This window comes from Aptenodytes forsteri, unplaced genomic scaffold (assembly GCF_000699145.1).
Source record: "Aptenodytes forsteri isolate BGI_AS27 unplaced genomic scaffold, ASM69914v1 Scaffold361, whole genome shotgun sequence".
NCBI lineage: Eukaryota > Metazoa > Chordata > Aves > Sphenisciformes > Spheniscidae > Aptenodytes > Aptenodytes forsteri.
The window spans coordinates 247,270-273,942 of NW_008796212.1; the positions used below are offsets into that span (position 1 = coordinate 247,270).

The 26,673-nt window shown below is 49.5% G+C and overlaps 1 protein-coding gene across 1 annotated transcript; it reads left to right on the forward strand.

The window, feature by feature from the left end:
• The first annotated feature begins 1,179 nt into the window (after nucleotides 1–1,179).
• On the forward strand, nucleotides 1,180–6,638 carry SDC3 (syndecan 3). Its single transcript, XM_009288311.2, has 6 exons — nucleotides 1,180–1,214; nucleotides 1,651–1,687; nucleotides 1,941–2,058; nucleotides 2,514–3,112; nucleotides 4,836–5,106; nucleotides 6,001–6,638. The coding sequence occupies exons 1-6, from the start codon at nucleotides 1,180–1,182 to the stop codon at nucleotides 6,165–6,167; spliced, it is 1,227 nt and encodes a 408-aa protein (XP_009286586.1). The 3' UTR covers nucleotides 6,168–6,638.
• The last annotated feature ends 20,035 nt before the right edge of the window (nucleotides 6,639–26,673 follow it).

The following is a 26,673-nucleotide window of genomic DNA, read 5'->3' on the forward strand; positions in this document are numbered from 1 at the left end:
CTTTTACTTCTATCCACTGCCTTTCCCCTGGGCTACAGCAGATCCTGCCTGGGCATCTATTTGTTATTGCATTTTATTTATTTTGTTGTTGCATGCTGGTGAGACATCACTTATTTAGCAAAATCACTTGCACTGATCCTTGGTGCATCAGTTTTTCCCTGCTTTTTACCATCTCCTCTCCAGGAGCTGGAGCCTGTTCCTCCATAGATCAGAGCAAAGCATTATTTGAAATCATTTGGCAACACCGAGCTCATCTCGCTTGTCACCCATTGGTGACACCTTGATTTCCAAGGAGAGAAAGCAAGCTTCTGCCTCGCAGGGATGTGTCCCTCTCACTCTTGGCTACTCCCTGCCTCCGTCCCATCTCTCCTGGTCCATCCTCTCTCCAGGCTGTTTCCCCAGCACCGTGACCATTGCTGGGCTTTCCAGCATCTCTGCAGGGTTAATCAGCACCAACTCCCAGATTCAGAGCACATCACTTCCAGCCTCATGCTGCAGTGGGGTTTGGCCTCTGTGGCTCGGCAAGGGGCCACATGATTCCCACTTCCCTGCGGATTAATTCTGGTGGATAACAGACTTTTTCAGTGAGCTGCTGGTGACCGTGTATTTGAAACTCCAGGATGGTGCATTATCTTTGGGGCAAAGACTGAGTCTTCCCAGGAAGTTTGGAAAGTGCACAGCACGTTGGAGACTGGCAGGATATAACCAGTGGCTGCAGTGATAGGGGAGAGCACTGCTATCACTTGAGATAAAGGAATAGATCCAGCCTGAAAAAGCTCATCAGTGCTTTCAGGAGAGACAGACACTTAAAAGCCCAACTCCCCTTGATCTTCCCAAGAGATTTATGTCCCCAGGAATGTGCTCGTGCTGTCACCGTGGGTGTATGACACAAGTGGTACATCTGCAGCAACCCAGTGACTATATAGGCAGGGTTTGGGCAGCAGACATCTCCTTGGCTTGGGCACCGGGCAGTGATCAGCCTGCAGCCCCTGGGAAGTGTCCTCCAACCTCCCAGTCCCGAGCACCTCGCTGCAGCTGAGGGCTGCCGGGTTTTCTCTCCCCTGCCAGCTGATGGGCTCCAGGAGAAGAGATGTGGGGACAAAAATGCCAGTTAAGTCCCAAATTTCTATGCCATAGGACCTTCTGACATTTCAAAATTCCTTTTTGTTCCAATCTGGAATGAAAACAAAGAAACTTGAAGCTGTTGTCAAGAGGTAAAATGCTCTAATAAGTGAAGGGGACCCTTCTACTCCTTTATTTTAAATTTAAGCACTAACCTGGCTTGTTACATCTTGAAACATCTGATGCTATCTTGCAGATCAAAGCCTCCTTGTTTGGGTTGTAATGAAGTGTCAAACTGTTTCCTTGCAACACTTTGATCTGGAAAACAAGATGTTTAAGAGCCCTACTAGCAAGGGCTCTTCAAGTTTTAGCGGCGCTGCAGAGCAGTGGAATATTTGAAGTCTGATATTGTTTCATATTGAGACTTACCAAGTTACGGCAGCTGATAGTGTGTGTTACTGTCACGCCTGCGCCAGGAATCACATGAAAATCGTTTAAAATGAAACAATAGCAAGGTGGAGAACCAAATTGATAATTTTTCTAACAGTTTCCAAAAGCAGTTGTTGTTCTTTTTCCCCCTTTTTCCAGAGGGCTCATTTCCATGGGAAATGTTATTGGAGTCAATGTGAGCTCTCCACAAAATGTCAGCTTGTCTGAAAGATTTGCAGCAGTGAATTGTTTTGGGGGAAAACAACACGGTCCTGGGTGGTTCAGCTGGAGAGCACTGCCTGCGCTTCTGCTCCCTTGGTCTTGCTTTTCCCTGGCCTGTTCAACCTGTGCATCACCCCGTGAGGGCTGTCTGGGGGTGTCTGTGCAGGGACTGGTCTTAATTCGGTCAGGCTGGAGCTGCTCACGCATCTCTCCCCACTTGGCTGCAGGCTCAGCGCTGGCGCAACGAGAACTACGAGAGGCCCGTGGACCTGGAGGGCTCCGGGGACGATGACCCCTTTGGGGACGATGAACTGGACGATGTCTACTCGGGCTCTGGCTCAGGGTGTAAGTAGCTGCGGGGCTCCTGGGGAAGGGTCCCTGGGGAGCCTGACCGTGGGTTTTGGTGGGACAGGAGAGGGCCTTGCCGTGGGATGCGAGGGAGGGGATCGCCCCTTGCCCATCTCTGGAGCCACCCTCCTGCCTTCTCCTAGACAAAACCAAAGGGAATGGTCCCAAAGGTTGGGCTCAAAGTGACTCCATTTCCCATTTCAGTCTCTGGTCCTACTGGGCAGGATTAACCTTTCCCCAGCACGACAGCATGTGCCAATGTTCTAGAGGTTTCACTGACCCCAGAGAAGGGCTTTGGCCACTACATGGGAATTTGCAGCCCTTGGTTTCTGCTGAGCCCGTAACCAGTCCATGCTCTCATTTTCTGGGGGGATGAGGTCAGGTGGGTGCCAGCCCTGGGAAATGCCGGGGCAGCAGCAGCTTCACCCTTTGCTCTTCTCCCTCTCTTTCAGATTTTGAGCAGGAGTCGGGGCTCGAGACGGCAGTAAGCCTCACCACGGACACATCCGTCACGCTCCCTACCACGGCGGCTGTGCTGCCCATCACCTCGGTGCAGCCCGTGGCAACCCCCTTTGAAACATTCCCTGCTGAGGACACCACCCCTGAGCAGACAACCAGCGTCTTGTATATCCCCAGGATGACAGAGACACCAGTGATCCCCAGTTGGAAAGCAACTACCACCAGTACCACTGCCAGCGACTCCCCTACCACCACAACCACCACCACCACGGCCACCACCACCACCACCGCGGCCATGACCACCACCAGCACCACCATGGCCACTGCCAAGCCCACCACTGTCCGGAGGTTCCTGCTCCCCTTTGTCACCAAGGCAGCTACCACCCAGGCCACCACCCTGGAGACACCCACCACCTCCATCCTCGAAACCAGCACACCAGCAGAGGTGGCCACATCACAGCTTGTCCCCACCAGCACGGCCAAGCCCAGGTCCCTGCCAAAACCAAGCACCTCCAGGACTACAGACCTCACGGAAAAAAGCACTGCCTTGCCATCCAGTCCTGCCACGCTGCCGCCCACAGAAGCCCCCCAGGTAGGAGGCAGTCGCCCTTCTCACCTGCTAAAGGACTTGTGGGCCACGTTTGAAGCCAAGTGATGGTGATGGGAAGCCTTTGGGGTAGATCTGTCCTGAGCCAGTTGCTCAGAGGGAGGTCAAGCCAGGTTGGGCTCTTCCCAGCTCTGTGGAGAGTGGAACATCTGGGGAGCCGGAGAGGGGAGATTAAAGGGTGGGGGGTCTAGCATGGGCAGAGCATGGTGGTGGGGCTGGTGCGAGAGCTGATAGGGGGCACCCAGGGGTGTGCTGCACAACCCCGGTGCCCCCGGCTCTGCCTTGCCCAGCTGCTCCAGAGCAGCTTCCCCAGGCAGGAGGGGAGCAGGGCTGGGGGTACCACCACCCCATGGGGAAAGAGCGGCTTTCCTCTGGGTTTGGCGTCTGGGCTCATCGTACCATTTCCCAACTCGCAGCCCATCAGTGGGAGGCCCAAATGCTCCGCAATTACAGCTTGACAGTGCGTTTCCAGCCCGTCGGGTGTCCTGAGCAGGGGATTTAATCCGCTGATCTATCTCTCATTCAGAACCCCTCGGGGGCTCTTTGAAAACCACTTTGACTGAAAGGTGGAGTGATTGGTCTAAACTAGTCCCTCTTTTCTGTGTACGTATATGTATGTATAGTGCTCTGGGCTCTCGCTGGCCTTCAATTAATCTCTGTCATAAAAACGCCTGCTTGTGGGAAGCAGTGAGCCATGCGCTCGCGCTGGGGGCTGCGTGACATGGAGCGGGCTCCTACTTGCCCGCGCCGGCTTCGGCCCATCGAGCTGTTTGCTAATCCTGATTTGTAACGTCCTGAGGCAGCTGTGGAGGGAGCTGTTTGCCCCGCAAAGGGGGGGATCCCGGGGAGGTTCTGCTCGGGGATGCTCAGTGCAGTCCAGCTCAGCATGTGGACACTAGCAGGTCAGGCTGCCACGACAAGGGGGAAGGTCAGGGGGAATTTGGCCCTGAGGGAGCTGCAGGTGTGGGGCTGCGCAGGAGGCAATGAATAGGTCAGGGTTGTGCTGGAAGCAGATGCAGAGGCTCATCTGCCCGGCCCATGATTGCTATCCAGGCTGGGTTCACCTCCTTGCCAAGGGTCTTGGTCAGGGACCACAGCAGGGACCTGGGCTGGCTCCATGTCCTGGGTGAGAAGGACCCATCGTCCTGCTCCTGCCCTGTGCCGCAGGGCTGCAACCATAAGAGCGGGTTGAAGGGAGAAAAGGGAGAGGGAAGGGACCCCCCTGGGGCTCATCCAATGGCATCCGATCCTTACGCTGGCTATGTTGCTGTGGCACAAACGGTTGCATCACTTCATGTCTAGCAAGGAGGCATCTGTGAGATGGTTCAGCCAGCCATCAGTCTACAGCGGGGACAGAGAGCCCAAATGAGGGTCTGGGATGCGGGGGAAGCTACAGGGAACAGGTGAGAGTTTGTGCATCTCGAGGGCACCTGGGATGGGGACAGACAAGAATGGTCCAGCTCAGCCACGGTGGCCTCAGCCTTTTAGTGACCATCAAGATGTGGGGTTGTGTTGCTTGCTGCAATATAACCGTCCACTTCAGTCACACAGGGAAGGGACACCCCAATGTTATACCCCACGTTCCTTGCTGAGAGGGCCACCCAGTCATCAGTACTGTGATGTCCTTTCTCTGGACACATCAGAGCTGCTGGAGGCAGGAACCACCCTTTGGTCCTTGTCCCCTGCTCCATCTTGTCCTTTCTCCCAGATGGAGCCAGGGGAGGTGACAACAGTCCTCGACAACGAGCTGGAGGTCCCAGTCAGCAGCGGCCCCAGCGGGGACTTTGAGATCCGGGAGGAGGAAGAGACGACTCGTCCCGAGCTCGGTAACGAGGTGATGGCTGTGGTGACGCCGCTGTCGGGACCTGGGCTGGGCAAGAACACAGAGCCAGGACTGATTGACAACACGATAGACTCCGGTAACTCAGCCGCTCAGCTCCCCCAGAAAAACATCCTGGAGAGGAAAGAAGTCTTGATAGGTGAGACCGGAGGCCATGGGCTTGCAGGGGAGGAGCTGGTGTGTTTGTGGGGGCGACAGACAGCTGGGCTGTCCATACCCCAGGAGAGGGGTCGGTCTTTGGAGGGCATTGGGGTAGTGTCGAGCCTGGGATAACCCACACTCACCTGCCAAAATAGCTCCAGGGCCTGTGCTGGGCAGGTTCCCAGGGCCCTTCACGTCTTTGCCAGGAGAGTGCAGAGCTGTGCACAATTTGCTTTTGCTAAAATGGGTTTCCAGGAAAAAAATAGGATATTAGTGGAAAGATGTGCTATGGTGCTGGCTGAATACCACCCGGCCAGCTCTGACTGCAGGGGAGGAGAGAGGTGCCCTGGGAGGGCCACTTGTCTCAGCCAGAGGGACATCAGAGATGGCGCAGAGGTGTCAGTGTCCCACCACCAGCTAAAGGGAGCTGGAGGAGATGGCACGGCAAAGCAGCTATTGTTCTGGTGGTCTTCAGCTGAGCGTAGTGGATGCCAGCAGGCACCGAAATGAGCAGCTCTTTGGGGGACTTTCTGCACCCTCCTTGCATGAGGTTACAGCCTGTGCAGGGACCTCTCTGTGCCTGGGCTGCCTCGTGCCAGTCCATTGCCCACCGTGCAGCTGTAGAGTAGATGCCTTCGGGTCGTACTCACCCTTCAGCATCACTGCACTTGGGAGCTTGTTGAAGCTCCTGGAATTATGCGATTGCATTAGCCCTTTGCCTTCAGTTTTCAGTTTTCTTAATCGTAGATTTCAGGAGAAAAGTTGCTCGCAAACTTGCAAGCACAAAACCAAGCTGGAATCCAAAATGATCCCCCCCCAAATTATTTGTGCTGAAAGCCAGGCTGGGGCTGCGGGGCAGCACTGACAGCCGTGCCACTTCTCTGTGTTGCAGCGGTGATCGTGGGCGGCGTGGTGGGAGCCCTCTTCGCTGCCTTCCTGGTCATGCTGCTCATCTATCGGATGAAGAAGAAGGACGAGGGCAGTTACACGCTGGAGGAACCCAAGCAAGCCAATGTGACATACCAGAAGCCTGACAAGCAGGAGGAGTTTTACGCATAGAAGGAGAGCCCGGCGTGCCTCGCACTCCCTCCCTCCCCACTCCAAACTCTCCCTCCTCCTCTACTTCATTCTCTCTCTCTCTCTCTCTCTCTCTCTCGGATCAGACTGTGAATTTAAAAAGCAAAACTTGCAACAGCTAAAGGAGAAAACACATCTTCGGCATGATGAAAAATCAAGCGCCCAGAGCATCACCAAGTTCAGACCGAGTACCGCTGGCCTTTCTGCAGCGGGAGGGATGGGGCAAGGAGCCAACGCCAAGGAACCCTTGCCCAGGGAGTGCCCTGGTGAGCATGGGACAAGGCGGTCAGGCTGCTGACGGTGGCTGGAGGTCACTGGGCTTTTCCCACCAACACAACAGATTCTGGGATCCGGACACCTTCTACCAGCCCTGGGGCGCAGGGGGGTTGGTTTGGATTTATCTTCCTTTTTTTTTTTTTTCCCCTTTGGAAAGGAGGGAGGTTTCTTTCCCCCTCTTTTTTTTTTTATTTTTTATTTTCTTTTTGAATGGGGTTGGTTGCTTTGCAGGAATTGCCTTGCTCCCTGCTTCTGTTTGAAGAGAGGACGCGACTCTCAAATACGCTTCAAACCTTGAAAAAAGCACAAGCGGCTGGAATACCTGATGCCCCAGGGTTTGCTCTTGGAGTGGGGAAAAATAAATAAATACAAACATGGCCAGTACGCTGGAAATGATCTCTAGATCACCTCTTCAGAGAGTTCATGGAGCAGTAAGAAGCCACATTGGGGTATCTCGTGCTGCTCCCCTCCTGCCACCACCTCGCTTCACTGCATCGCTGTGCACAGACAGAGATCTTAAATCTATAGAAACGGTGTGTCGCCGGCTGCTGAGGGGTTTGGTTGAGAAGGGACCTTGCTTTTGCTGGGTTTTCACTGTGACCAATAAAACTCAGCTTGTGCAGTATGACTGACAGCACTGGTTTTAAAACGGAGCGGGACGTTGCATGGTGGGGAGTTGGCAGGGAGAGGAGTTGGAAATGGAGAAGCTAAATGCTCTCCCCAGTTCCTCCAGAGGGGATAACAAAGCTCTACAAGGTGTGAGACGCAGCATAAGAAAAGAAATGCAAAGCAGAGGCAATACTCAGTCCCCTCGGGGGTTGGGCAGGGGTCTCCGCTGGGCCACTGGCACCCAGAAGGTGAAGAAGGTGAGGCAGAGCGGTGGCTTTCCACCAGTCAGCCCCAGGGCAGGTCTGCTCCTACTTCTCTTTTGTAAGACCCAGGATTGATGGTTTGTGTTTCTTTTGTTGTTGCTTAATTTCCAGTATAACCCACAGGGCCACGGATCAGCTCCGGGCACCCAGGAACCTGAGAGCTAAAGATCCTGGAAGCCATCATCACACAAGTACAGTGGTTTCCCCTCTGAGGCTGCCTAAGGTGCAGAACAGCAGGGCCTGATCCAGAGCCCAACTGTGCCTTCTAGAAAGGCTAGATCTTTTGGAGCAAGCTCTCTGCACAGAAAAGTCAATTAGATATTTCAATGAGTTGGCTTTCAATTAGCTGAAGCGCTGTTCGCAATGCAGTCAGGGAGCTGTGTTTTCATGATGGTTGTGAGCTCGATGGTGTCCCATGGAGACCTTGGCTTTGCTCTTAGAGCACTTTAAACAGGGAAATGGAAAAAAATTGGTTGCTTTGACTCTGTTGCATCGGAATTAACCTGCACAGACACAGTGACATTTTGTCCCCTCAGGGTGTTAGTGGATATAGGGATTTACGACCCTGGTGGAGTCTACAAGACAGCAGTGCTTCTTTATGTCAGGAATTTGAGAGGCCAAATGCGCATATTTTATATATATATATATATACTCACATACATACACAGTTATATATATATATGAAATGAAATCCCTGTAAATTTTCATTGCACTGCATATGATGGCTGGATGGGATTTTGGGGTTGTGAAGGTGTGAGGTTTGGGCTACATTCCCTTGGGGTGTGCAGTGCAGGGTCTGTAACCCAAAACACCAACCTGGTTTTACTTCAGGGCAGGGAGCAGAGCCCTTGCACACAGGCCAGCTCTAAAATCCCCTTTTGAGAGATGTCAGCCTCAAAATCATCATTGTTTCGGTTCTTTTAGTTTGGAGAAGACAGTCCTGTTGGATGTCTTGGATGGTGATGCTGAAAGGCAGATGGGGTGTGTGTGTGTGCCCATTTCTTGGGTGAATCCCGGCTGCGGAGGATGAGGATGCTGTGAAGGGAGGACCACACGTCTGAAGAAGGCTGGTGCCAACCTGGCTCCGAGAGCCACTTTCTCTGACCTGCTTGAAGGGGAGAGTTTCAACTCATGGGTTTGATGGTTTTTGGTTTTTTTGGTCCTGTTGGGACTACACAAAGGGCCCTAGCTGTTGGGGAGTGGCAGAAATCAAGCCTCTTCACGATTTAATGAGTTGGGCATGACAAGTATCAAGGCCACCCGAAATCACCATCTTTTGGAAAAACGTGGACTTAATCTTTTGAGCTTGCATTAAACAACCCCCCCTCCCTGCTTAATCTTTTAAATGCTGCTTTTCGTAGCTGCTTCCCTAATCTTCTTCATTCCATGTTTTTCTCATTTAATAGTCTGAAGTTCTATAATACAATTTTTTTATTCACTCAAGCTTAACCTCGGTTCGCTCAGCTGGTGTTAAGTTGTAATCCCGGCACTTAAATCCGTTACAGTTTCAGAAGTGAGGAAGGCTGGAAGTGGGAGGGTGAGAGGAGGCTGGGCAGCGCTTTCTCTTGCAGTAATTAAAAGTATGAGATGACCACATGCAAAAAAAGGTGAAGGCAATTAAACTGGTAATCAGAATTGACCAAAATCTTAATTCATTTTATGTCTGCTGCTTCCATGTGTTTGCTGTATTGCTCTCTGCCTGGAGAGGGGATGTGAGCTCAAGGAGACTGTTTTGGGCTTGGAGCCCACCTTTTTCTGGTGGTAAATCATGACGGAGCCTTTCCTGTCGCCTCAGCTCCCCAGGAGCATGGGGTTAGTTGTTGGAGTTGATGCTTGGAAGAAAAAAAGCCTTGTCTTGCTGGAGGATGGCTGATCTTGTGGCTCCCTTGTAGGGTAGGGGGTGGTGGGATGGAGCTGAATGTGGGCTGTGGTTTTTTTTGGAAAGCCCAGCTCCAAGATTGCAGATACCATCAGCTCTCTATTACCAGAGCAATGGGGATGGGTAAAACCCCAATGAAACCCAGATGAGTGACGGTACCAGGGTCTGTAAGGGGGTTGTGGTGGTGGTGGTGGGGGCTGTAGTGTGGCCATCCCCGAAGTTGTGCATGGCACCACATGAATGTGGTGTGTTGCGGCTCCTGGCCCCGTGCCAGGCAGCGGTGCCGAGCCCGTGGCCATGCCGAGGGCGGCCGGAGGCAGATGGTGGGTACCGGGGCACAGCTGCTCCCTCCAGCAGGTGCTTCTGCACGGGCCCGTGTCTCACCCCACTCTGGGGCTTTTGAGGGATTCCTGGTGCAAAGACGGATGGGGAAGAGGCAAGAAAGCACAGGCAGGGGAGGAATGAAAGCATCTTTTCTCAGCTGTTGATTTGGCCGCAGAGCAAGTTTTTAGGAAAATTAACTCCAATGGTAGCTTGAGCATCTCCTGCATCATTCCCTCCCAAAGCCTGCCAGATTTAGCATCATCCCCCTCTGCACAAATTCAACCCCTTACCCAGCCTGTGCGTATCCCTTGTAGTGATATCATCCATGAACGGCTGCAGTCTCCCAGCTGGGGCAGTGCCCAGATGTGCTCATCCTTCCAGCTGTGTGCCCCGAGGACGTGAGCAGCCGTGTGGGTGTAGAGGAGGGCTTTTCCACTTGCTTTTCCATTTCTTTTCTGCATGCTTGTGTGTGCGTGGGGTACACTGGAGCTGAAGGAAGACTCTTTGCCATGCCTATTTCATAATTTTAGGAAAGCCGCAGTTGCAAGGCATGAAAGATGGCATCAGCTCCTCTCCCAGCTGTGCTGGTTTTCAGTCTCTCTCTCTCTCTCTGCGGTGATTTGCAGCAGCCGATGCCTCGGAGGAGAATGATAATGTAGACAGTGACTCCTGGGCCACATAAACAGGGAGGAGGCAGGAGGAGGGAGGGGGTCAAAGGGAAGGGAGGACCAGAAAACCTGTGCAAGAGCCCAAACAAGGGGCTGGAAGCAGGAAGATGGGAAAGGCAGGAGATGGAGTTGGACCCAGGTTTTGCAGGGCTAGGAATGAGTTGCCCCTTTCCTCCAAAAATCTCTTTGATTTTGGACCTTTCAAAAATAAGCAGCAGGACCCTGTGCCGGGGGGCATCCCGCTGCGGGGAAGGCGGGGGGGCTGGGCTGGATATGTGCCATGGCGTGCTGGTTTGCCTCAATTTCCCATTCCCTCCCCATTTTGCCTGGTGAGTGCTGAAGGTCCCTGTGCAGGAGCTGCTTTGCTCCATGTGAGCCTTGGCTGCTGCTCCCCAGACTCATAATTCAGAGCTATCCGACCCCTGCCATTAGTCACCAGCACAGAGGCTTTAATGGGAACAAAACCGTTAGCTAAAAACAAGAATGGATTTTTTTAATTTATTTTTTTTTTCCCCCTCAACCACCCTTTTTATGATTATAAGCGTTTCTGGTCTCGGAGATTTTCTGCGAGGCTCTGGCAGCTCCTAAAGTGACATTGAGTTTTCAACACCGAAAGGTTTATTAGAATAACTGGCGTCTCGCTGGGTGCCTCGCCAGCTGCTCGGCCGGGCTGGAGGCTGCAGCGACAAGGTTGGGTGTGGTGTGCGTGTATGTATGTATATATATGTGTATGTAATTAATATATATGTATATATGTATATACGCGTGTGTGCAAAGCATGCACGCGTGCACAGGTTCAATGCAAACTCTGCACCTAATGAGGAAGAGGGGGCTTTATCAGCCGGTGTCGTGCTGGACTCCGCAGCCCTCGGACCCCGTCCTCTGCTGCGGGCTGCAGGATTTGGCCCCGCGCTGCTGGCTCCTTCCTTCCCTCCCGCTCTTTGCCCTGTCATAGCAACGGCCTGATCCTGGCTGCCTCGGCGCTGGGTCAGGGTCTGCCAGGGTTGGGGATAAGGAGCCTTTTGCCGACTGCCGCATCCCCAGCCGGAGCCGAAGTGAAGCCCGGGGGGGGTGGCAAGGCGGCCAAAGCCCCTCCGAGGCTCCGTGTTTGCTCTGGTTTGTCCCACGTACCTTGTGCCTGCAGCTCCACAGATGTATCCACAGCCAGTCTATATAGAGAAGTCTCAGTCTGGAGTGTACAACCTCTTGTTTGGTTGGTTGGTTGGTTTGGTTTTTACTATTATTTTTATTTTTGGGAAAAAGTCACCCTAGGAGACGCCCGTGTGATGCCCAGATGTTTTTTTTTTCACCCCACGTTCCAGACAGCTCATCCACCGCATCTCCAAAGACCTCAAGGGTACCAGTGACTTTACGTGCGTAAGCTACCCCTGTTCTGGGTCCCCCTGGTCTAAGTCATAAAAGTACAGCTGACAATCAAACCAGACAGAACTGCTGACTTTAGAAAAATATATATCCATTGCAGTTTGATAGAACTACTTTTTAAAATCACATGCTTATCTCTCACTAACGCTCACCACCATGTCTCCAGGACAAATCGCCACTCATTGGTTCTTCTGTAAATAAACATGAAACATTCTTGTATAAATTAAAAAAAAAAAAAAGAAAAAAAAACAAACAAAAAAAATCCATTGATATACGTCCAAAAAAATACCCCTTTCCAGAAGATTTAAATAATTCAAAGAAAAAGAAAAGCCCAACAAGTGAGCCCCACTTCACTTTTTCTTTGGAGCTGATTTAAATTCCCAATAGGAGAAAGAAAAATCTTTAACAATAGAAGAAACTACAAGTGTTTTACCTTTCAATGAATATGGGAGGGAAAAAAAAAATGCATGTAAATATTTTTAATAGGAAACATATCTTAAACAGAACTTTTTTTTGTATGTACATAACTCTTCTAGAGTTTAGTACTTAAATTGCTTCATAGTGTCTGTTAAAAAAAACAAAATAATAAAATGTTTGTTAATTGTTTTTGTTCTTACTCAATGGCCAAAACTTTAAAAATAATAAAAAAGACTATAAAAATAATCTTTGCCAATGGATCTAGCACTGTAATGGTACTGTCTATTTTTTTTAATTATTTCTGTGCTGTGCCCATTTATAAAACGAGAAAAAAAAATAAAGTCATTTAAACATTGTCTGCCCAGGGCTTCGCCTGCTTTCTTGCTGCGGACTGCCTGCCCCCGGGCTTTTGTCGTGCTGGCGTGCGATGAAGGTGAAGGGAGAAGATCTCACTTGTTCTCGGGGCTCGATACCGTCAGGCAAGGGATGGTGGTTAATTAATGGTCTCCATGGCAACTCTGCAGAGATGCTGGAGAGCCGGTGGCAACGTAGACCACCCCAGCGCAGCCCAATTGCGCCTGTGCTGGACCATGGGGAGGTTTGGATGCAGGGGGGGCTGCAAGTGATACAGGTGTGTCTAATGGCATGAAGAGCTGCAGAGTATTTCGGCTGAGCCACCATGTCCCCACATCCCGTGAGCGTCACCAGCAAGCTGGAGAAGATGCCCAAGGTGTAAGAGCCATCCCCTCCCCAAGCGGGAGGTGGAAGCAGCCTCGGCTGTTGGCCCGGGGTCCCGCTCCCCCAGCTCTCCTTTCCAAAGCGATTCCTGGAAGAGAACGTGGTGAGAGATTTGGCAGCGATGCTGTTGGCCTCCGTAAGGAGATACTTGGATGTATTTAACCGGCTCCTGCGTTGTAGAGGCCAGACCTCTGTGGATGCGTCCCGACTTGCAGCAGGAGGCATGGTTTGCATGGCCTCATGCTGTCTTGAGAGTGGGCCACAGCCAAGGGCAAGTGCCATGCCCCAGGACGTTGCCAGCAGTATTTCTCCAGCCCCACGCGCTGGACCTGCTCCACTTTATGTGCCAGCAAATCTGCACCCAGCCCCGGTGATGCCATGCTGCTGGCATGAATTTCAGGGACCATCACTTTGTTTGGGTTTGGGGTACGTTTTTTGAAGTGTTGCTGTTTTTTATTACCAGCCTGGACCCTGCTTCCCTTATAAATCTCCGGCTAAAGGTTCTCACTCTCCGTCACTAAGTGCTTCATCCACTAAAAAATGGTTAAGCTGCTGCTCTGTATAACCCAACACTCAGCCTTTAGCAAGGGTCACAGACTGCTACGCTGGACAAACCCTGTCCTTCCTTTGAGGCCAGGCAGCTCAGAAACACCTTGCTTGATGGTGGTAGCAGATAGAGCCCCAAATCACCTCCCTTTTTACTCCAAACATCAGCTCTGGGAGCCGGGCAGGTCCTGATCGCTCCCAGCCCCATGCACCCCCAGGACCGCTCCCCACAGCAGCTCTTGCCACCTACAGAAGCATCTCAGATTTACCAGGGCCACCCATTCAGGTTTTCAAGCTTGTCCCCAGCGCCAGCAATAATGGTTTCACTGTGCTGGTGGTCAGACTACCCTGTTTGTTGGCCGCCGCCCGCCGCCACCTGCCGTTACAAGTGAAGTGAATAACTGCTTGCAGTGAGGTGTTGGTATTCAGGCTGAAGGCTTGAAACAGCCTCTAATTATATCCCCATCCCCATTTCTTGTATTCCCCCCCCCCTCCCCCAATGGCTGTTTTGGGAATGTTCCCTTCCCACAATACCATTGCAGACCCCCAGGATTTGGTAGGATAAACCCAAATGGTCCAAGTGGGGGTTTTTTGCGGCAAAAGGGGCTCCCTGTGACTCACCCATTATAAATCTGTGACATGAGTAGAGCATCCAAAAATAACACTGTAATTGAGATTTTACCTTGCAAATTAATGGGCCAAAGGCACTAATCCCCCCTTGGTTCAAAGGGCTTTTAGGCAATTTTACAAGAACAACCACAATGCACACCTGAGTGTCCAGTGCTGACCACCTTGTGGAGACACAGCTGGGAAAGATCTTCAGGTACCAACCCTGAGCTGAAAAGAGCATGGAAGGAAACAAGATTGCCACCACTGTCCTGGGTAAACTGTCCCCAAAGCCTTCAAGAGCCAACAGTTGGAGCAACCATTGTGCCTATGCTCTAAAAAGCTGCATTGCAAAAGATGCCCACTTTAGGGGTAAAACTAGGACTCCAGCTTAACCTAAGCTTGGGGAGAGGAGATCCAGGCTTATACACAGTGCCACTGCTCCTTGAAATTGGGATATGAAGGAATAACCCTAAAGCAATAACCACCACTTGAGCTGAAATGCAACATTTCCTTCTAGTCAGCTTTAGGAGATTTCTAAAAACACTGAAATTACCTGTATTAGTACTTGGATAAAACTAGGACTCCAGCTTAACCTAAGCTTGGGGAGAGGAGATCCAGGCTTATACACAGTGCCACTGCTCCTTGAAATTGGGATATGAAGGAATAACCCTAAAGCAATAACCACCACTTGAGCTGAAATGCAACATTTCCTTCTAGTCAGCTTTAGGAGATTTCTAAAAACACTGAAATTACCTGTATTAGTACTAATGGGCTTCAGATGGAGTGAGAAAATGCTCTGCCTAGCCTCCAAAGGAATGGATTAAACAGCAGCAAGCCAAAGGGTTCACCTTGGGCTTGGCTTTTTAGGCACTTTGATGACAGGGGCTCTCATGATTGGCTTGCCAATCAAGGAATTGAAAGATCAAGGCTAATTTGTCCCAGATAAATGCAATGAGTGGTTTAGAGAAGATGAAACAGCTCCTTGTGTCTGTCCCTGTGCTCAGGTGATGTATGGTGAAGCAGAAAGGCAGCAAGGTCAAACCTGATGCCAATGTCCACAGGTTGCAAGCCTCAGCCTTGAGGTCTCACCAAATCTTCACAGAGAAGCACAGGTACAGGTGAGAAGCCAAATCAGGAGCTAAGGAATGAACAAACTGTTCAGAGATAGATGTTTTCAAACAGCCCAGACCAAACAAACATCTTAAAAACCTGGCTGAGCCATCTGGAAGCATTAGTTCCCACTGAAGACCTGTGAAAGGACTTCCAAAATGGTGGGAAAAGAAGAACCAAGGGGCTTTAAACTTCCTGCTTTACTTTATAAACTAGAAAATATTGAATGAAATAGTCACACTGCTTGTAAGCACCCTGAAGATGACAAGGACATCAGTCTTGATAGACTTGTCAAGAACTGATGTGTCAAATCAATCTAATGTCCTTTTGTGACCAGGAACGTTGCTCTGTGCACAGACGAGGACCTGTCGGTGTCAAACATGGTCAGGGCAGTGAGGTTTTGTCGCTGTCTCACAGGGGACCCTCATCTACATGCAGTTATTGTAGGATGGGTGAAAAACCTGTTTGTAAGGTACCTGGGGAGTGGTTATCAGCAGTTCACTGTCAAAAGGGACAGATGGATTGAGTGGGCATCCAGACAGGGTCTCTCCTGGGGGCAGGCTTATTCAATATTTTCATTAACAGTTGAATGATGGCATAACATGGATGATTATTAAATTTGCAGACAATACCTTGCTGGAAGGGACAGCGAGTACATCAGAGGACAGGGCTGGAATTCCAAGTGATCTTAATAAATTGGAAAGGTATGATAAAAAAAAAAAAAAAATCATCTCCATGATCAGTGGAGAGATCAGTACCACCAGAGGATAATTCACCATGATCTATCCAAGTATCGAATACAGAAACCTTGAGAAGGCAATTTTTCCTGCCTATTTCTTTGCTGAACATAGCAGGGGTGATATATTTTCTTCAAAGCAATTTAATGCATTCTAAAATTTGGGAGATAACATTTACTGAGATGCAAATCCAGGTACTGTGCACCTCTGCGATACAGAGCTAGCAAAATCACAGCAGACCACCACAGTGTGGCTCCATGTGTCATGTCCATGCCTGCACTTCATCCCAGGCCAAGGCAGCACCCGCAGACGAGTGCTGTCCTCTGTGAGTCACCAGCCCAGAGGTGTCCCAGCTGTCCTTGCCCATGACCCCAGGATGTGTCTGCTGCAAGGATGTGGCTGCTATCCAGCTTAGGGAGAGCCCATTTGGCATCCACCGTCCAAAGCCAGCCCGCTGGTGGCTCTTGCTTTCTGATGTGCCTCAAGCCTGGAAATAGGTTCAGGGCTTCTGAGCAGCCCTCACCAGGGCATCAGGCCATCTTGCTTTCTTGTACGGATATAGCCCCCTCACCAGGGCATCAGGCCACCGGGCCATCTTGCTTTCTTGTACGGATATAGCCAAGGCAACAGTGGTACAGAGGGGGCTTTTTTATTTTATTTTATTTTTTTTTTACAGCCATGAAAGATGCATTAGCATATCTGAAACACAGCACACCTGCATGAACTCCCTTGCTGGGTCGGCTGGATTTGGCTTTTTGTTGCCCATGCCTGCCGTGGAGATGTGCTTCTCTAAGACAGCATTTCAAAGGTATGATGGAGTCAGGTGCCAGGTTCCAGGGACATTGGCACCACAGGATGCCACGTATGAATGTCCTGGCAGTCCCCAGAGCCTGAGCAGGCCCCCCAGGGTGCCCAAATGCCATAGGATATTTGGGTGCAATGGAAGGGTGTTGCCAGGGGCTTGCATGCTGGATGGGGACCTCTTACATGAGCCACTGGGGCACGCTGGAAGGGAAGCAGGGCAGGGAGGAATATGTACTGCTGCCTGGGATTTGCCAAGACCATAAATCCACCTAAACATTCAGGTATTGAAGAATGAGGTCAGGCTCAAATGCCTTCATGGTTTTACACTCACATCGCACCACCCCAGCCCCGGTTGCATTTCAGCAGTGACAGAGCCACCCCGTGTTAGGTCCTCAGAGGGTTACAAATCCTTTCTGAGCTTTTCTGCATACTCCAAATAAACAGTATTTACCAACTGCTCTGACTAATGCTGACTTACTGCTCCCAAGGCAGCTTTGCTGAAGGCACCGATGGGCTGTCCTGCCTCATCCCAGCGACCAGGCAGCTGCTGCTCTACTCCCACCTCAGTACACAGACATGGTGGGTCATCTCCTGCCTCCCTTTCCCCCAGCTCCCTGGCAGGCCTGATCCTGTATGCACAAAGTCCTATTTCAGAGTCCTCTGCATTGCTTGACTTACTGCTCCCAAGGCAGCTTTGCTGAAGGCACCGATGGGCTGTCCTGCCTCATCCCAGCGACCAGGCAGCTGCTGCTCTACTCCCACCTCAGTACACAGACATGGTGGGTCATCTCCTGCCTCCCTTTCCCCCAGCTCCCTGGCAGGCCTGATCCTGTATGCACAAAGTCCTATTTCAGAGTCCTCTGCATTGCTGTAAATAAAAACTCCCTGGCAGGCCTGATCCTGCACAGAGTCCTATTTCAGAGTCCTCTGCATTGCTGTAAATAAATAACCCCCACATCCTCATTCCTATCTTTTCCCATTTCTTCTGGGGTCCCTCCTACCCAGCTCATCTCTGGGGCTCAACAAATCCCCTTCACCCAAGTGTCCTCCCTATGTTTCCCTCCACCTTTTGTAGCTCCTGGACTCTTTCCCTTGCTTTCCAAGGACAGGAAGTCCTTTAAAAAAAAAAAAAAAAACTATATAAAAATAAAATTCCAGCAGAGAACGGCCGGACAAAACTCCTTGTCCTGGTCTGCAAGACAGGACTGCCTGATGGGAGTGATGGATATCTGGGCATGGCGGACGCCAGTGGCTCCAGAATGCCGCCTCAGAGTATTTTTGGTCTATTGTACAGGATTCGAGGCAAAGAGCAGCCTATTCCTGCTCTGCATCACAACATTTCCTGAGCATCAGCAGATATTAATAGTCAGCTAATACAGCAGTCAAACATTTCCCATTATTTACCTGCTTCAAAACAATTGGAATCTGTGCTGATAAACATACCTTTGGGATTTGGACGTGTCCCTCACCTACTCCCAGCCCTGCTCAGAGGTATTTCCTCCCCTCCACAAACCAGGCACTGTTTTTCCTGAGGCTGCATCCATCCCTGTGATGGGTGGACAGGACAGTTCGCCCTATGTCCTGTATCTGAGAGGACAGAGAATTCCCTGGTGGGATATTTCCCCCTATAGAAAGGTTCAGAAAAATCAGCATTTGTCCAGGACTGCTGGAGCCTGGACATTTGGTGCCTGGATTTGCATTCAATGAGAAATTCTGCTGGTTGACAATCTGTGTTCAATCTAACGAGGAGCAAAGCCAATTAAAAATAATAGGGACCCTGTGCCACTGCTACAAAACAACAACAACAACAACAATAATAATAATAAAGGTTAAGTCAATTTAAGTGTTCCATTTAGATAAAATCCAAACATTCCAATCTGATTCTGCCTTTCTCATTATTTTTTGTAATCCTGTCTCATCAGCACTGTCATTGGAAACGGAGAATTGGAACAGCTGGTTCTGATAAAACTCAGACCAAATTTCATCTCTGTCAATGACTTCCAGAGGAAAACACGAGCAGCCCCACTCCTCCCACTATGGACAGTGTTTCCTGACATGGCTATGGGATTTCTCTCTGGACTCGGCCCACTGAGTTGCAGGAAGCTTCTTCATCTTCCACAACTTGAATTTTGGGGAAAGGATTGTGTCAGAGGTAGAGGTCACCCTCTTATAGCATAGGTTGGGGAGCCTTCCTGCAGGTCTGGTCTAAGTAAACTTACCTGGCAAGAGGAACTGCTGGGCAATTCTGCTTGCATCCTACCACAGAAAACATTAGCATTCTGTTTAAAAAACAAAGCTGCAGAAGTTTGGAAATACTTGAGAAGACCATTAGTTGGGTCCCATAACCACCACACACCATCCAGCTGGATCACATCCCCTAACACAACATTCTTCCTGTAAATATCAGGACAGGAGCTCATTTAACAAATGTGAGAGGTGGTCTCTATAGGCAAATGATCCATACAGCTGCAAATCATTGCATTAAACAGTTTGCAGGATATTTGCCCCATAGGGTAGGACATTTCTTGCAAGCAATGTTGTTGTGGCTTTGCATTTCATGCTTTTCGTGAGGTGGGTAAATTGGAAAAAATTACAAAGCTGGGGGGATGGTGGCTGCTTGAAGACCCCCTGGGCAGCATCCCCTGGGAACATGCAGGGGACAGACATGTCCCCACCATCTCACTGCCAGCAAAAAAGGCAATCTGAGGGCCAGGGGCTCTCCACCATCTTGTCTGGAAAAGTCTGCAACAGAAGAAGGGTTACAGAGGGAGACTGCTCTGATTTGAACTTACTGAGGCTATGTGAAATGTGGTTTTTTCTTTATTCCCTCACCTATGTCTCCTACAAACATCTCTGGCTCTGTTGTCTATTTTTGGATGCTGGGAATTAACACCTTTATTTGCATTTTACTTTAATTTGGCCTGAGTTAAAAGTGATTTCAAGGTAATTGGATAACGACAAAGCTTTCATCAGCCAAGGCTGTGGCAAGTCTCCATACCTGGGTCACAGCAGAGGCTATAACAAGTGCCCTGGCACCCAGGGGTGCTCTCCAGATAACTGCAGGGCAGCAGTGTCCCAAGAGGAGCTGCGGTGGGTTGGGGAGAGGAGGGACTGGGGGAAGACAGGGAATTTTCTGGCAAGATCCTAAAATCATAGTCAGCCTGCTTGAACCAGGAGGGTTTCTGAGTTTTAGGCTTTTTGGCTGAACAGTTTCTTTAGCTTCCTCTTAGCCACATAGGAGGGAAACTCAGGCACAGGCAGTGATTTCTCTCCTATCTCTCTAATCCAACACTTTCTCTAATAGCGTTGGCTAGGGATGCAACTGGGGATTGAAATGATTCCTTCTCCTGCTCTCTGAACTGGAGCTGAAAGTTTCTTTCTGGCTGTGAACAGTTAGGAGTTAATTCCTGCTCAGAAACATTAGGTCTTGTGCCCAGTCTGGGGCTCGGGTTTCAGTCTGAATCCGTATTATTATACCCCAGGGCATTTCCCTTTGTAATAGCCCAACACTCTTCGAATCCAAAACAACTCAAGGCAATGAACTCAACAGTTAAAATCTGTGGAAAAAGCTCTAGAAGCAGGCTGGTTTTTAGGCACTTCTTGCCTGTGTTTTGCATGAAGAGTGGTGCCCTGGGAAGGGATGTCTCTGAAACTTGATGTTATAAGGTTTCCATGGGTTGATATGGGAAGTTGGAGGATGGTTTAGGTAGAGAGAGCGCTGCACATCAATGTGGACATGCATACAAAGTCCTGATCCCGTCTGGTGTGGGATAATGATATGTACAGCATGCGCTCTGTGTCCTCCTGCTCCACCAAGGAGATTTTGGACCACAGCCTTCCCATCTCACCTGGCTTTCTGCTCCTGCTCTGATAAAACACCACTCACATCCTTAAACTGTTCTCTACGCTGCTACCACCTCTTCTATAAGATAGTATAGACTGTGTATACTGCTTGGGCAGGAAATTTAATACATATGGAAATCCTGGGCTGTTATTTTTTCTGGAGGCATCTAAAGAGCCCCTCTACCTCCTCCTAATTCCCCCGTTCATGCTCACCTCAGGGCATGGTGTGGAGCAGGGCTATAACAAGATCATCTCTCCTCATGGCAGGCTCTTGCCATCTGCAACTGCAGTCCCACCAGCTGGAGCTGAGCCTGGTGCCGAGGAGAATGTCAGCAGATAATAATTATAATAAATTAATAATAGCCTAATTAATATTTTTTCATTATTTCTGCCTCCTCAAGAGCTCCCGGAGGCGCTGAATAATCCACTGAAACATTTTGTACTACGAGTTCAAATAAGCAAAAATGTTTGGGAGGCCAAGCAAACGGCAGCTCCCCTCCAAGCCCGGGCACCGAGGAGCTGCAGCCGGGGGTGGGGCTGTGGGGACGACGGCTTATAGCCTGGATCCCCCTTGCATTGGAGGGACTCTGCCTTGTGAAGCAGAAAACTCATCTCGATGCATACATCTGCACTAATAGCCAAGGCAGCAAACTAAAAATTACCATTTGAATTGGTTTTGACTGGGGAAGGAAGGGAAATCTTTTCTCTCCGGGCTGTGGTGTTTTGTGTGCCTTTTTATTTGTTACCCATGGTACAACACACCCAGTCAAGGATGGGTTGTCCCTTCTAAAATCCAGCTGAGAGGCTATGTCAGCCCAAGGCCCATCTCTGGTCAGGGAGGAGATCAGCTCCTCCGAAGGGCGATTCAGCCATCCTTCAGTGGTGGTTTGCATCTCTCCCAGCCCTGAGTCTTGAGAATAGCTTGGGCTAAGCACCTGGGCAGGTGTAAGAGACATGATCCAAAAGCTGCTCTCTGTGTGCAATTTGCATCTTTGCAAAGACAACAAGAAACTAGAAGAGGAGCCAAGAAATGTTCTTGGGATGTTTGGGGAGCCCCAAGCATTTTTTGAGAGACCACAAAACCCTGTGTCTAACCCTGTAAACAGAGGCTGAGCAGGAGCTTCTGTTTCTAATAACATCCAAAGGATTAGCGCTAGGGAGGGAGAAGAGCTATTTAAGCTTGAAGGCAATAATTAGGAAATAAGTGTGTATAAACTAGCATAAATAAATTTAAACTAGAAATTACAAGCTTCCTAAAAATCGAAGCAGTGAGGGCTGGAGAAGCCTCTGACAGGGACCTGGGAGGCAAAACCCAGAGCCAGGTCAAGGGGGAAAACCATGATCGTTTTGTGATGCTATGGCCTCCATCCTCTGCAGGTGAGCGCTGCGGGGTGAGAAATTATAAAAGATGTGAGATGCTTTCACCGCCTCGGAACATGACTAAACATCTCCATATTGGGTCTTCATGTGACTTCTGCAGAGCTGGAGAAAAACAATCCCACCCTGTTCAACGGGAAGATTTTGCTTTAGTAATTCTGAAATACCCCAGATTAAAACGATGCCTCTGAAAGAAAGTGGTGTGCAATTGGCTTGCATTTCAAAATGGTTTGTCATTTTAAAATGGGAAAACTCTCTTGTGTCATCTTTGAAAATGGCAAACCGCACCATTTCAACTATTTTTAAGAAATTACTCTGAAATATTCACATTAAGAAGGGTAGTGAAGTAGATCTTGCCCTTAAAAAGTATTGGTTTTGTTGAATATTAATTGTGTGATGAAAATGAAATCTGATTTTTGATGTCTGTGGTGAAGAAGACAAGATGTCATGTGTTTAAATTACAGTAAGAGGGAATAATAATATCCTAGAGGTAGGGATAGCAGAGCACAGGCTGGGTTACCTAGGATGGTAACGGGATCTCCACCATTTAGCCTTTCGAGAACTTTTAATGATTCTTTCTCGTTTGAATTTCCCTATTTCTACAGCATTTGTGTAGGAAAGCTGCTGCCGCACACCTCTGACAAAGCTGTGTCCTGTCCTGAAACGAAGGGGGAAATGGGCATTGCAAGCAAATATCTGCTCCCCAACCACCTCTGAAACACCTCAGATTTCACCTTGTTTTGCTAATTCTGGGTGAGGTGAAGGGCAGGGAGCCGAGGTGTCCCTGGGAGCCCTCACCTTCGCAGCCAAAGGACGTTGCTCCCAATAAATCAACTCCTGCAGCAGATGGTGAGGGCAATGGATGGATAGGCAAAAGGCCATTTGATTTTTACTATTTAACGTATTAAAAATAAAGCCAGAGGTTACATTTACACCACCCTGCCCCTTTAAAAGCAGCAGATATTTCCTTGCCTCCATCAGCCTTCAGGAAGACAAAAGCAGATGGTGCTGCAAAAAGGGAAAGGAAAGCTTTTAGTATCCTTCACCATGTCTCACCAGGCACTCAGCAGTGACAATTACCGAGCAGGTAATGAAGACAGAGCAGAAACACTGATTTGCTGCTTGTGGAGAACAAAAGAAATTGCCTTTTTTTTCCTCCATAGATCAGGGCAAACAAACAGCTTCTTTAGTAATGAAATCTGCCTTGATGTGCCCGAGATAGGATGTCTGCTGCTGGGACCAGCTCGCCAGATGATAACAGACAGTTTTTCTTTATCACTAGCCCCAAACGGCAAAGATTATCTCCCATGGTAAATGTACTAGAGGCTGCCAGATCAAATACTTTACAAAGAGATTTAGGGGGGAAAGAAAAACGTTTAATGCTTCTCCTTCCTCACCACCATAGTTTGCACATCTCAGAGCCCCTTGACTGTGCTGGGACATGACTTTGTTCTTCCTGGGGGAGCTGAGGAGAGGACAGAGCAGAAATGCAACTGCAGAGGTGTCCAGGATGGGAAGGGGAATACACAGCAGATTTGAGGTTTTGCCAGGGGTTCACATTATATCTGAGTAATTCCTATTTGCTAAAACGCAAATTATCCCACTGTGTCTTGGTGTCCAGGAAGTAATGTTATCCCATATTTACAGCACTGAGGCCTGGAGATGGCCACTGTGGGGTCAGGACAGAGCTGGGAGATGGACTTGCCAAGCTGTAGCGTCATGCTATGGTGCAAGACCTGCCAGGCCTGGAAGAGCAGGGCCTGGGGTCTTTCCCCAAGCTCCTTTCCAGGCGGGTTAGGAACATGGAGAACAGGAAAATCGCAACACCAATTTACACACTGGTTTTCAGTGAGTTAACAGAGGGATTCATCGTCAGGTGCCCACCGAGGCTTTACATCTCCTCTCCTCTGCAGCCTGTGAGAACAGGAGGAAATAATCCCCCAGCGCTGCAGTTGTTTCAAGAAAAGGGAGAAAACTCTTGATTCCCGCTACCTTTGAGGGAGCTTTTAAGGAGCAGCAAAAGCAAAGTCTGGGGGCTCGTGCCTGGCTTTGGTAGGAGCCTGCTGCTCAAGGCCACTTTGGACATCTCTAGAAGCTTGCAGACTTTTTTTCCTTACAGGAGCCCCGCATCTTTCACTTGGAGAAGAACCTGGGAATGAAAATTCAACTGAAAGGATTAATTGTGGCTGGCAGAGGGGAGTGCTAGGGGAGGTGAGCTGCTGAGGTTTCAGGCTGGCCAGAGAGGAAGGTAATTTAGTGGGTGGTGATGCGTATAAGTTTCTGGCTGGTGGAGAAGAGGGTAATTTAGTGGGAGTTGATCCCTTGAGGTTTTTGCTGGATAGAGAAGAGAATAACTTGTAGGAGGAGACTCATGGGTGAGTTCTCTTTGGTTTCAGGCTTCATAGTAAGTTCCTTTTTTAACTTCAGGGCCATCTTCCCTGGATGACTCTTCTATTTGCCATTTCAGATGCCTGATTAAAGAGCAGCTTGTTGAGGATGCTGAATGGGTCAGGGGCATGGGTAGGGGGAACAAAGACTTTCTCTGACCCACGGTGCCGGTGACCCCTTGGGTGGTGTGTCAGAAAGAGCTGCAGGCTCACAATCTTCCTCCCTGGGGCTCCGCTGCCATTTCATAAAAGTCCACCAGTGTAACTGGCCTCAGCAAAGAGTTCGGGCTGGATCATTTGATCACCATAGCCTTATCCTCTTCTTATGGAAAAGGTCGTCTCTGGGTATCTCTCCAGGTCTAATGCTTCGTTCTGCTCCACTGGAGTGAGAATTTCATCCTCGCCAGGTGGCTCAGAGCACTTTAGCTGTGTTTTCCCACAGCAGGAGCACAAATAAAGACCTCCGTTTTCCTAGAGATCTCATGGATCAATCCTCTGGTCAAACCAGAGAAAGGAAGATTTCCTTGTGGCTGGGACTTTTATAGCCTTTTCCTCCTGTGTGAATAGTCAGGAGTCTAATAAAGGCTAAATCTATATGGCAGCTTTTCCCTCAGAATTTTCTTATGACCTATTTCCACTAAACCGGTAGAGAAATTATTTCCCTGAGACTTCTTACCCTGTGTCAAATGGTGTTGAAGTCAGCCAGCAGGTTTGCAAGTTGCTCAGGACAGACAGATGCAATAGTAGCTGCTAGTGTGATCATGCACCCTGTTTCCAGCAGGGTGAAGATTCAGTGGGTGCTCTGGTCTTCCAGCTCTCACGTCCCAGACTCAGTTCAACGCATGCATGGACAACGCTTTTGGCAGAGACCAATTCCAGTAGCCCCAGGTCCAATTCATGTTTAATTTATCTTCCTGCTTGAAAGACACTCAAAGCAAACCTTCATTTCCCTCCTCCCAGAGGGCATGGCTGAGATGCCTCCAAGCCTTGTCTCGAAAACCAGCTTTGGATCAGGTGAGATATCTGGGCTGTAGGGCCTGGAGCCGACAAAGTCAGGGCAAGGGACTCCAGGAACCATGGGCTGAAGTCAGTGTTGTCATGAAATGCATCAAGGACACACAACCTCACAGGCTCACTAGGGCTAAGACCGCTCCAAGCTTTGGCTATTTAAATGTTAGATGTCTGTTTTATGAAGTCGCCTTTGCCGAGAAGAGAGAGGGGCATTTCAGGAGTGTGTCTGAGATAGGAGGGGCTCAGCGGTCCTCTGTCATTGCTTACCTCTTGGGGAAAACCCTTCCATTTTAGACAGCTACAGTTATTCATACAGTGCCTAATGTAAGAAGACCCTAATCCCTTGAGAGGTTTCAAGATGCTCCTGTCATATGGCTAATATTTAGATTAAATCCCTCTTTTGCTAAGTAACAATATCCCTCAAACTTCATTTCAGAACACCCCACCAGAGCCTAATTTTGCAAGTTTTTCCTCCTTTAGCAGAGAGCTCCTGCATATTTATACACATCTCCTCCACACCTAATAACCACAAGAATAACTAATAGGAAGTGCTTGAAGCATGCCTTAATTAGTCTGACATTAGCAAGCTCCAATGTCTTTAGTTAATTGATAGATACTGGCACGATTGAATCTCAGAAATTGAGTGAGGGTTTCATCTACCTTCATCAGAGGCTGAACGAACTGTGTTCATATATCTCTCGGGGCAAGGATATTTGACACAATAGCAGTTGGCTGAATGGAGAGGAACCACCTCTAAGAGCAGCTGAAGGAGCACCCAGAACTGCCTCCCATCTACTCTGCATTAGGTGTGACTAAATGCAAAAGGTATTATTCGTGCTTAGCTAACAGCTAGGGGATCTCTAGAGTGGAGCCAGCGTTTGCCTTACAGCAGTCGTACTCTTCAGAGACAAAGCACATAACGGAGAGAGGGACTGATTCATCAGCATCACCCAGCTCTGGGTCCTTCCCTGCACCCCATTTTCAAGGCCACAGGCCAAGGTGGACCAACACATCACATAGGGAGGGCCCATGGGAGCAGGGGTGGCACTTGCTGGTGCCAATGGGGATGGAAAGTGAATTGTGTGCTTCTGATCAGCTTCTGTGCTGGTACCTCTCTGGGCTCCTGGTCATCCCTGTTTGTCAGAAACCAGTCTGACAGCTATATGAACCCTCGTGGGTCTTGGTTTGGATCTGCCCACTACTTATTTGGGGCCGGTCTTGTTCAATATCTTTATCGATGATCTGGATGAGAGGATTGAGTGCACCCTCAGTAAGTTTGCAGACGACACCAAGTTGGGCGGGAGTGTTGATCTGCTCGAGGGTAGGAAGGCTCTGCAGAGGGACCTGGACAGGCTGGATCGATGGGCCCAGACCAACTGTATGAGGTTCAACAAGGCCAAGTGCCGGGTCCTGCACTTTGGCCACAACAACCCCATGCAGCGCTACAGGCTTGGGGAGGAGTGGCTGGAAAGCTGCCTGTCGGAAAAGGACCTGGGGGTGCTGGTCG

Bases quoted from the DNA above. Each gene is read 5' to 3' on its own strand.
- SDC3 (XM_009288311.2), top strand. From the start codon at position 1,180: ATGAAAACAAAGAAACTTGAAGCTGTTGTCAAGAG. The intron at 1,215-1,650 runs GTAAAATGCTCT...CCCTTTTTCCAG, and splicing joins CTTGAAGCTGTTGTCAAGAG to AGGGCTCATTTCCATGGGAA. The intron at 1,688-1,940 runs GTGAGCTCTCCA...ACTTGGCTGCAG, and splicing joins GAAATGTTATTGGAGTCAAT to GCTCAGCGCTGGCGCAACGA.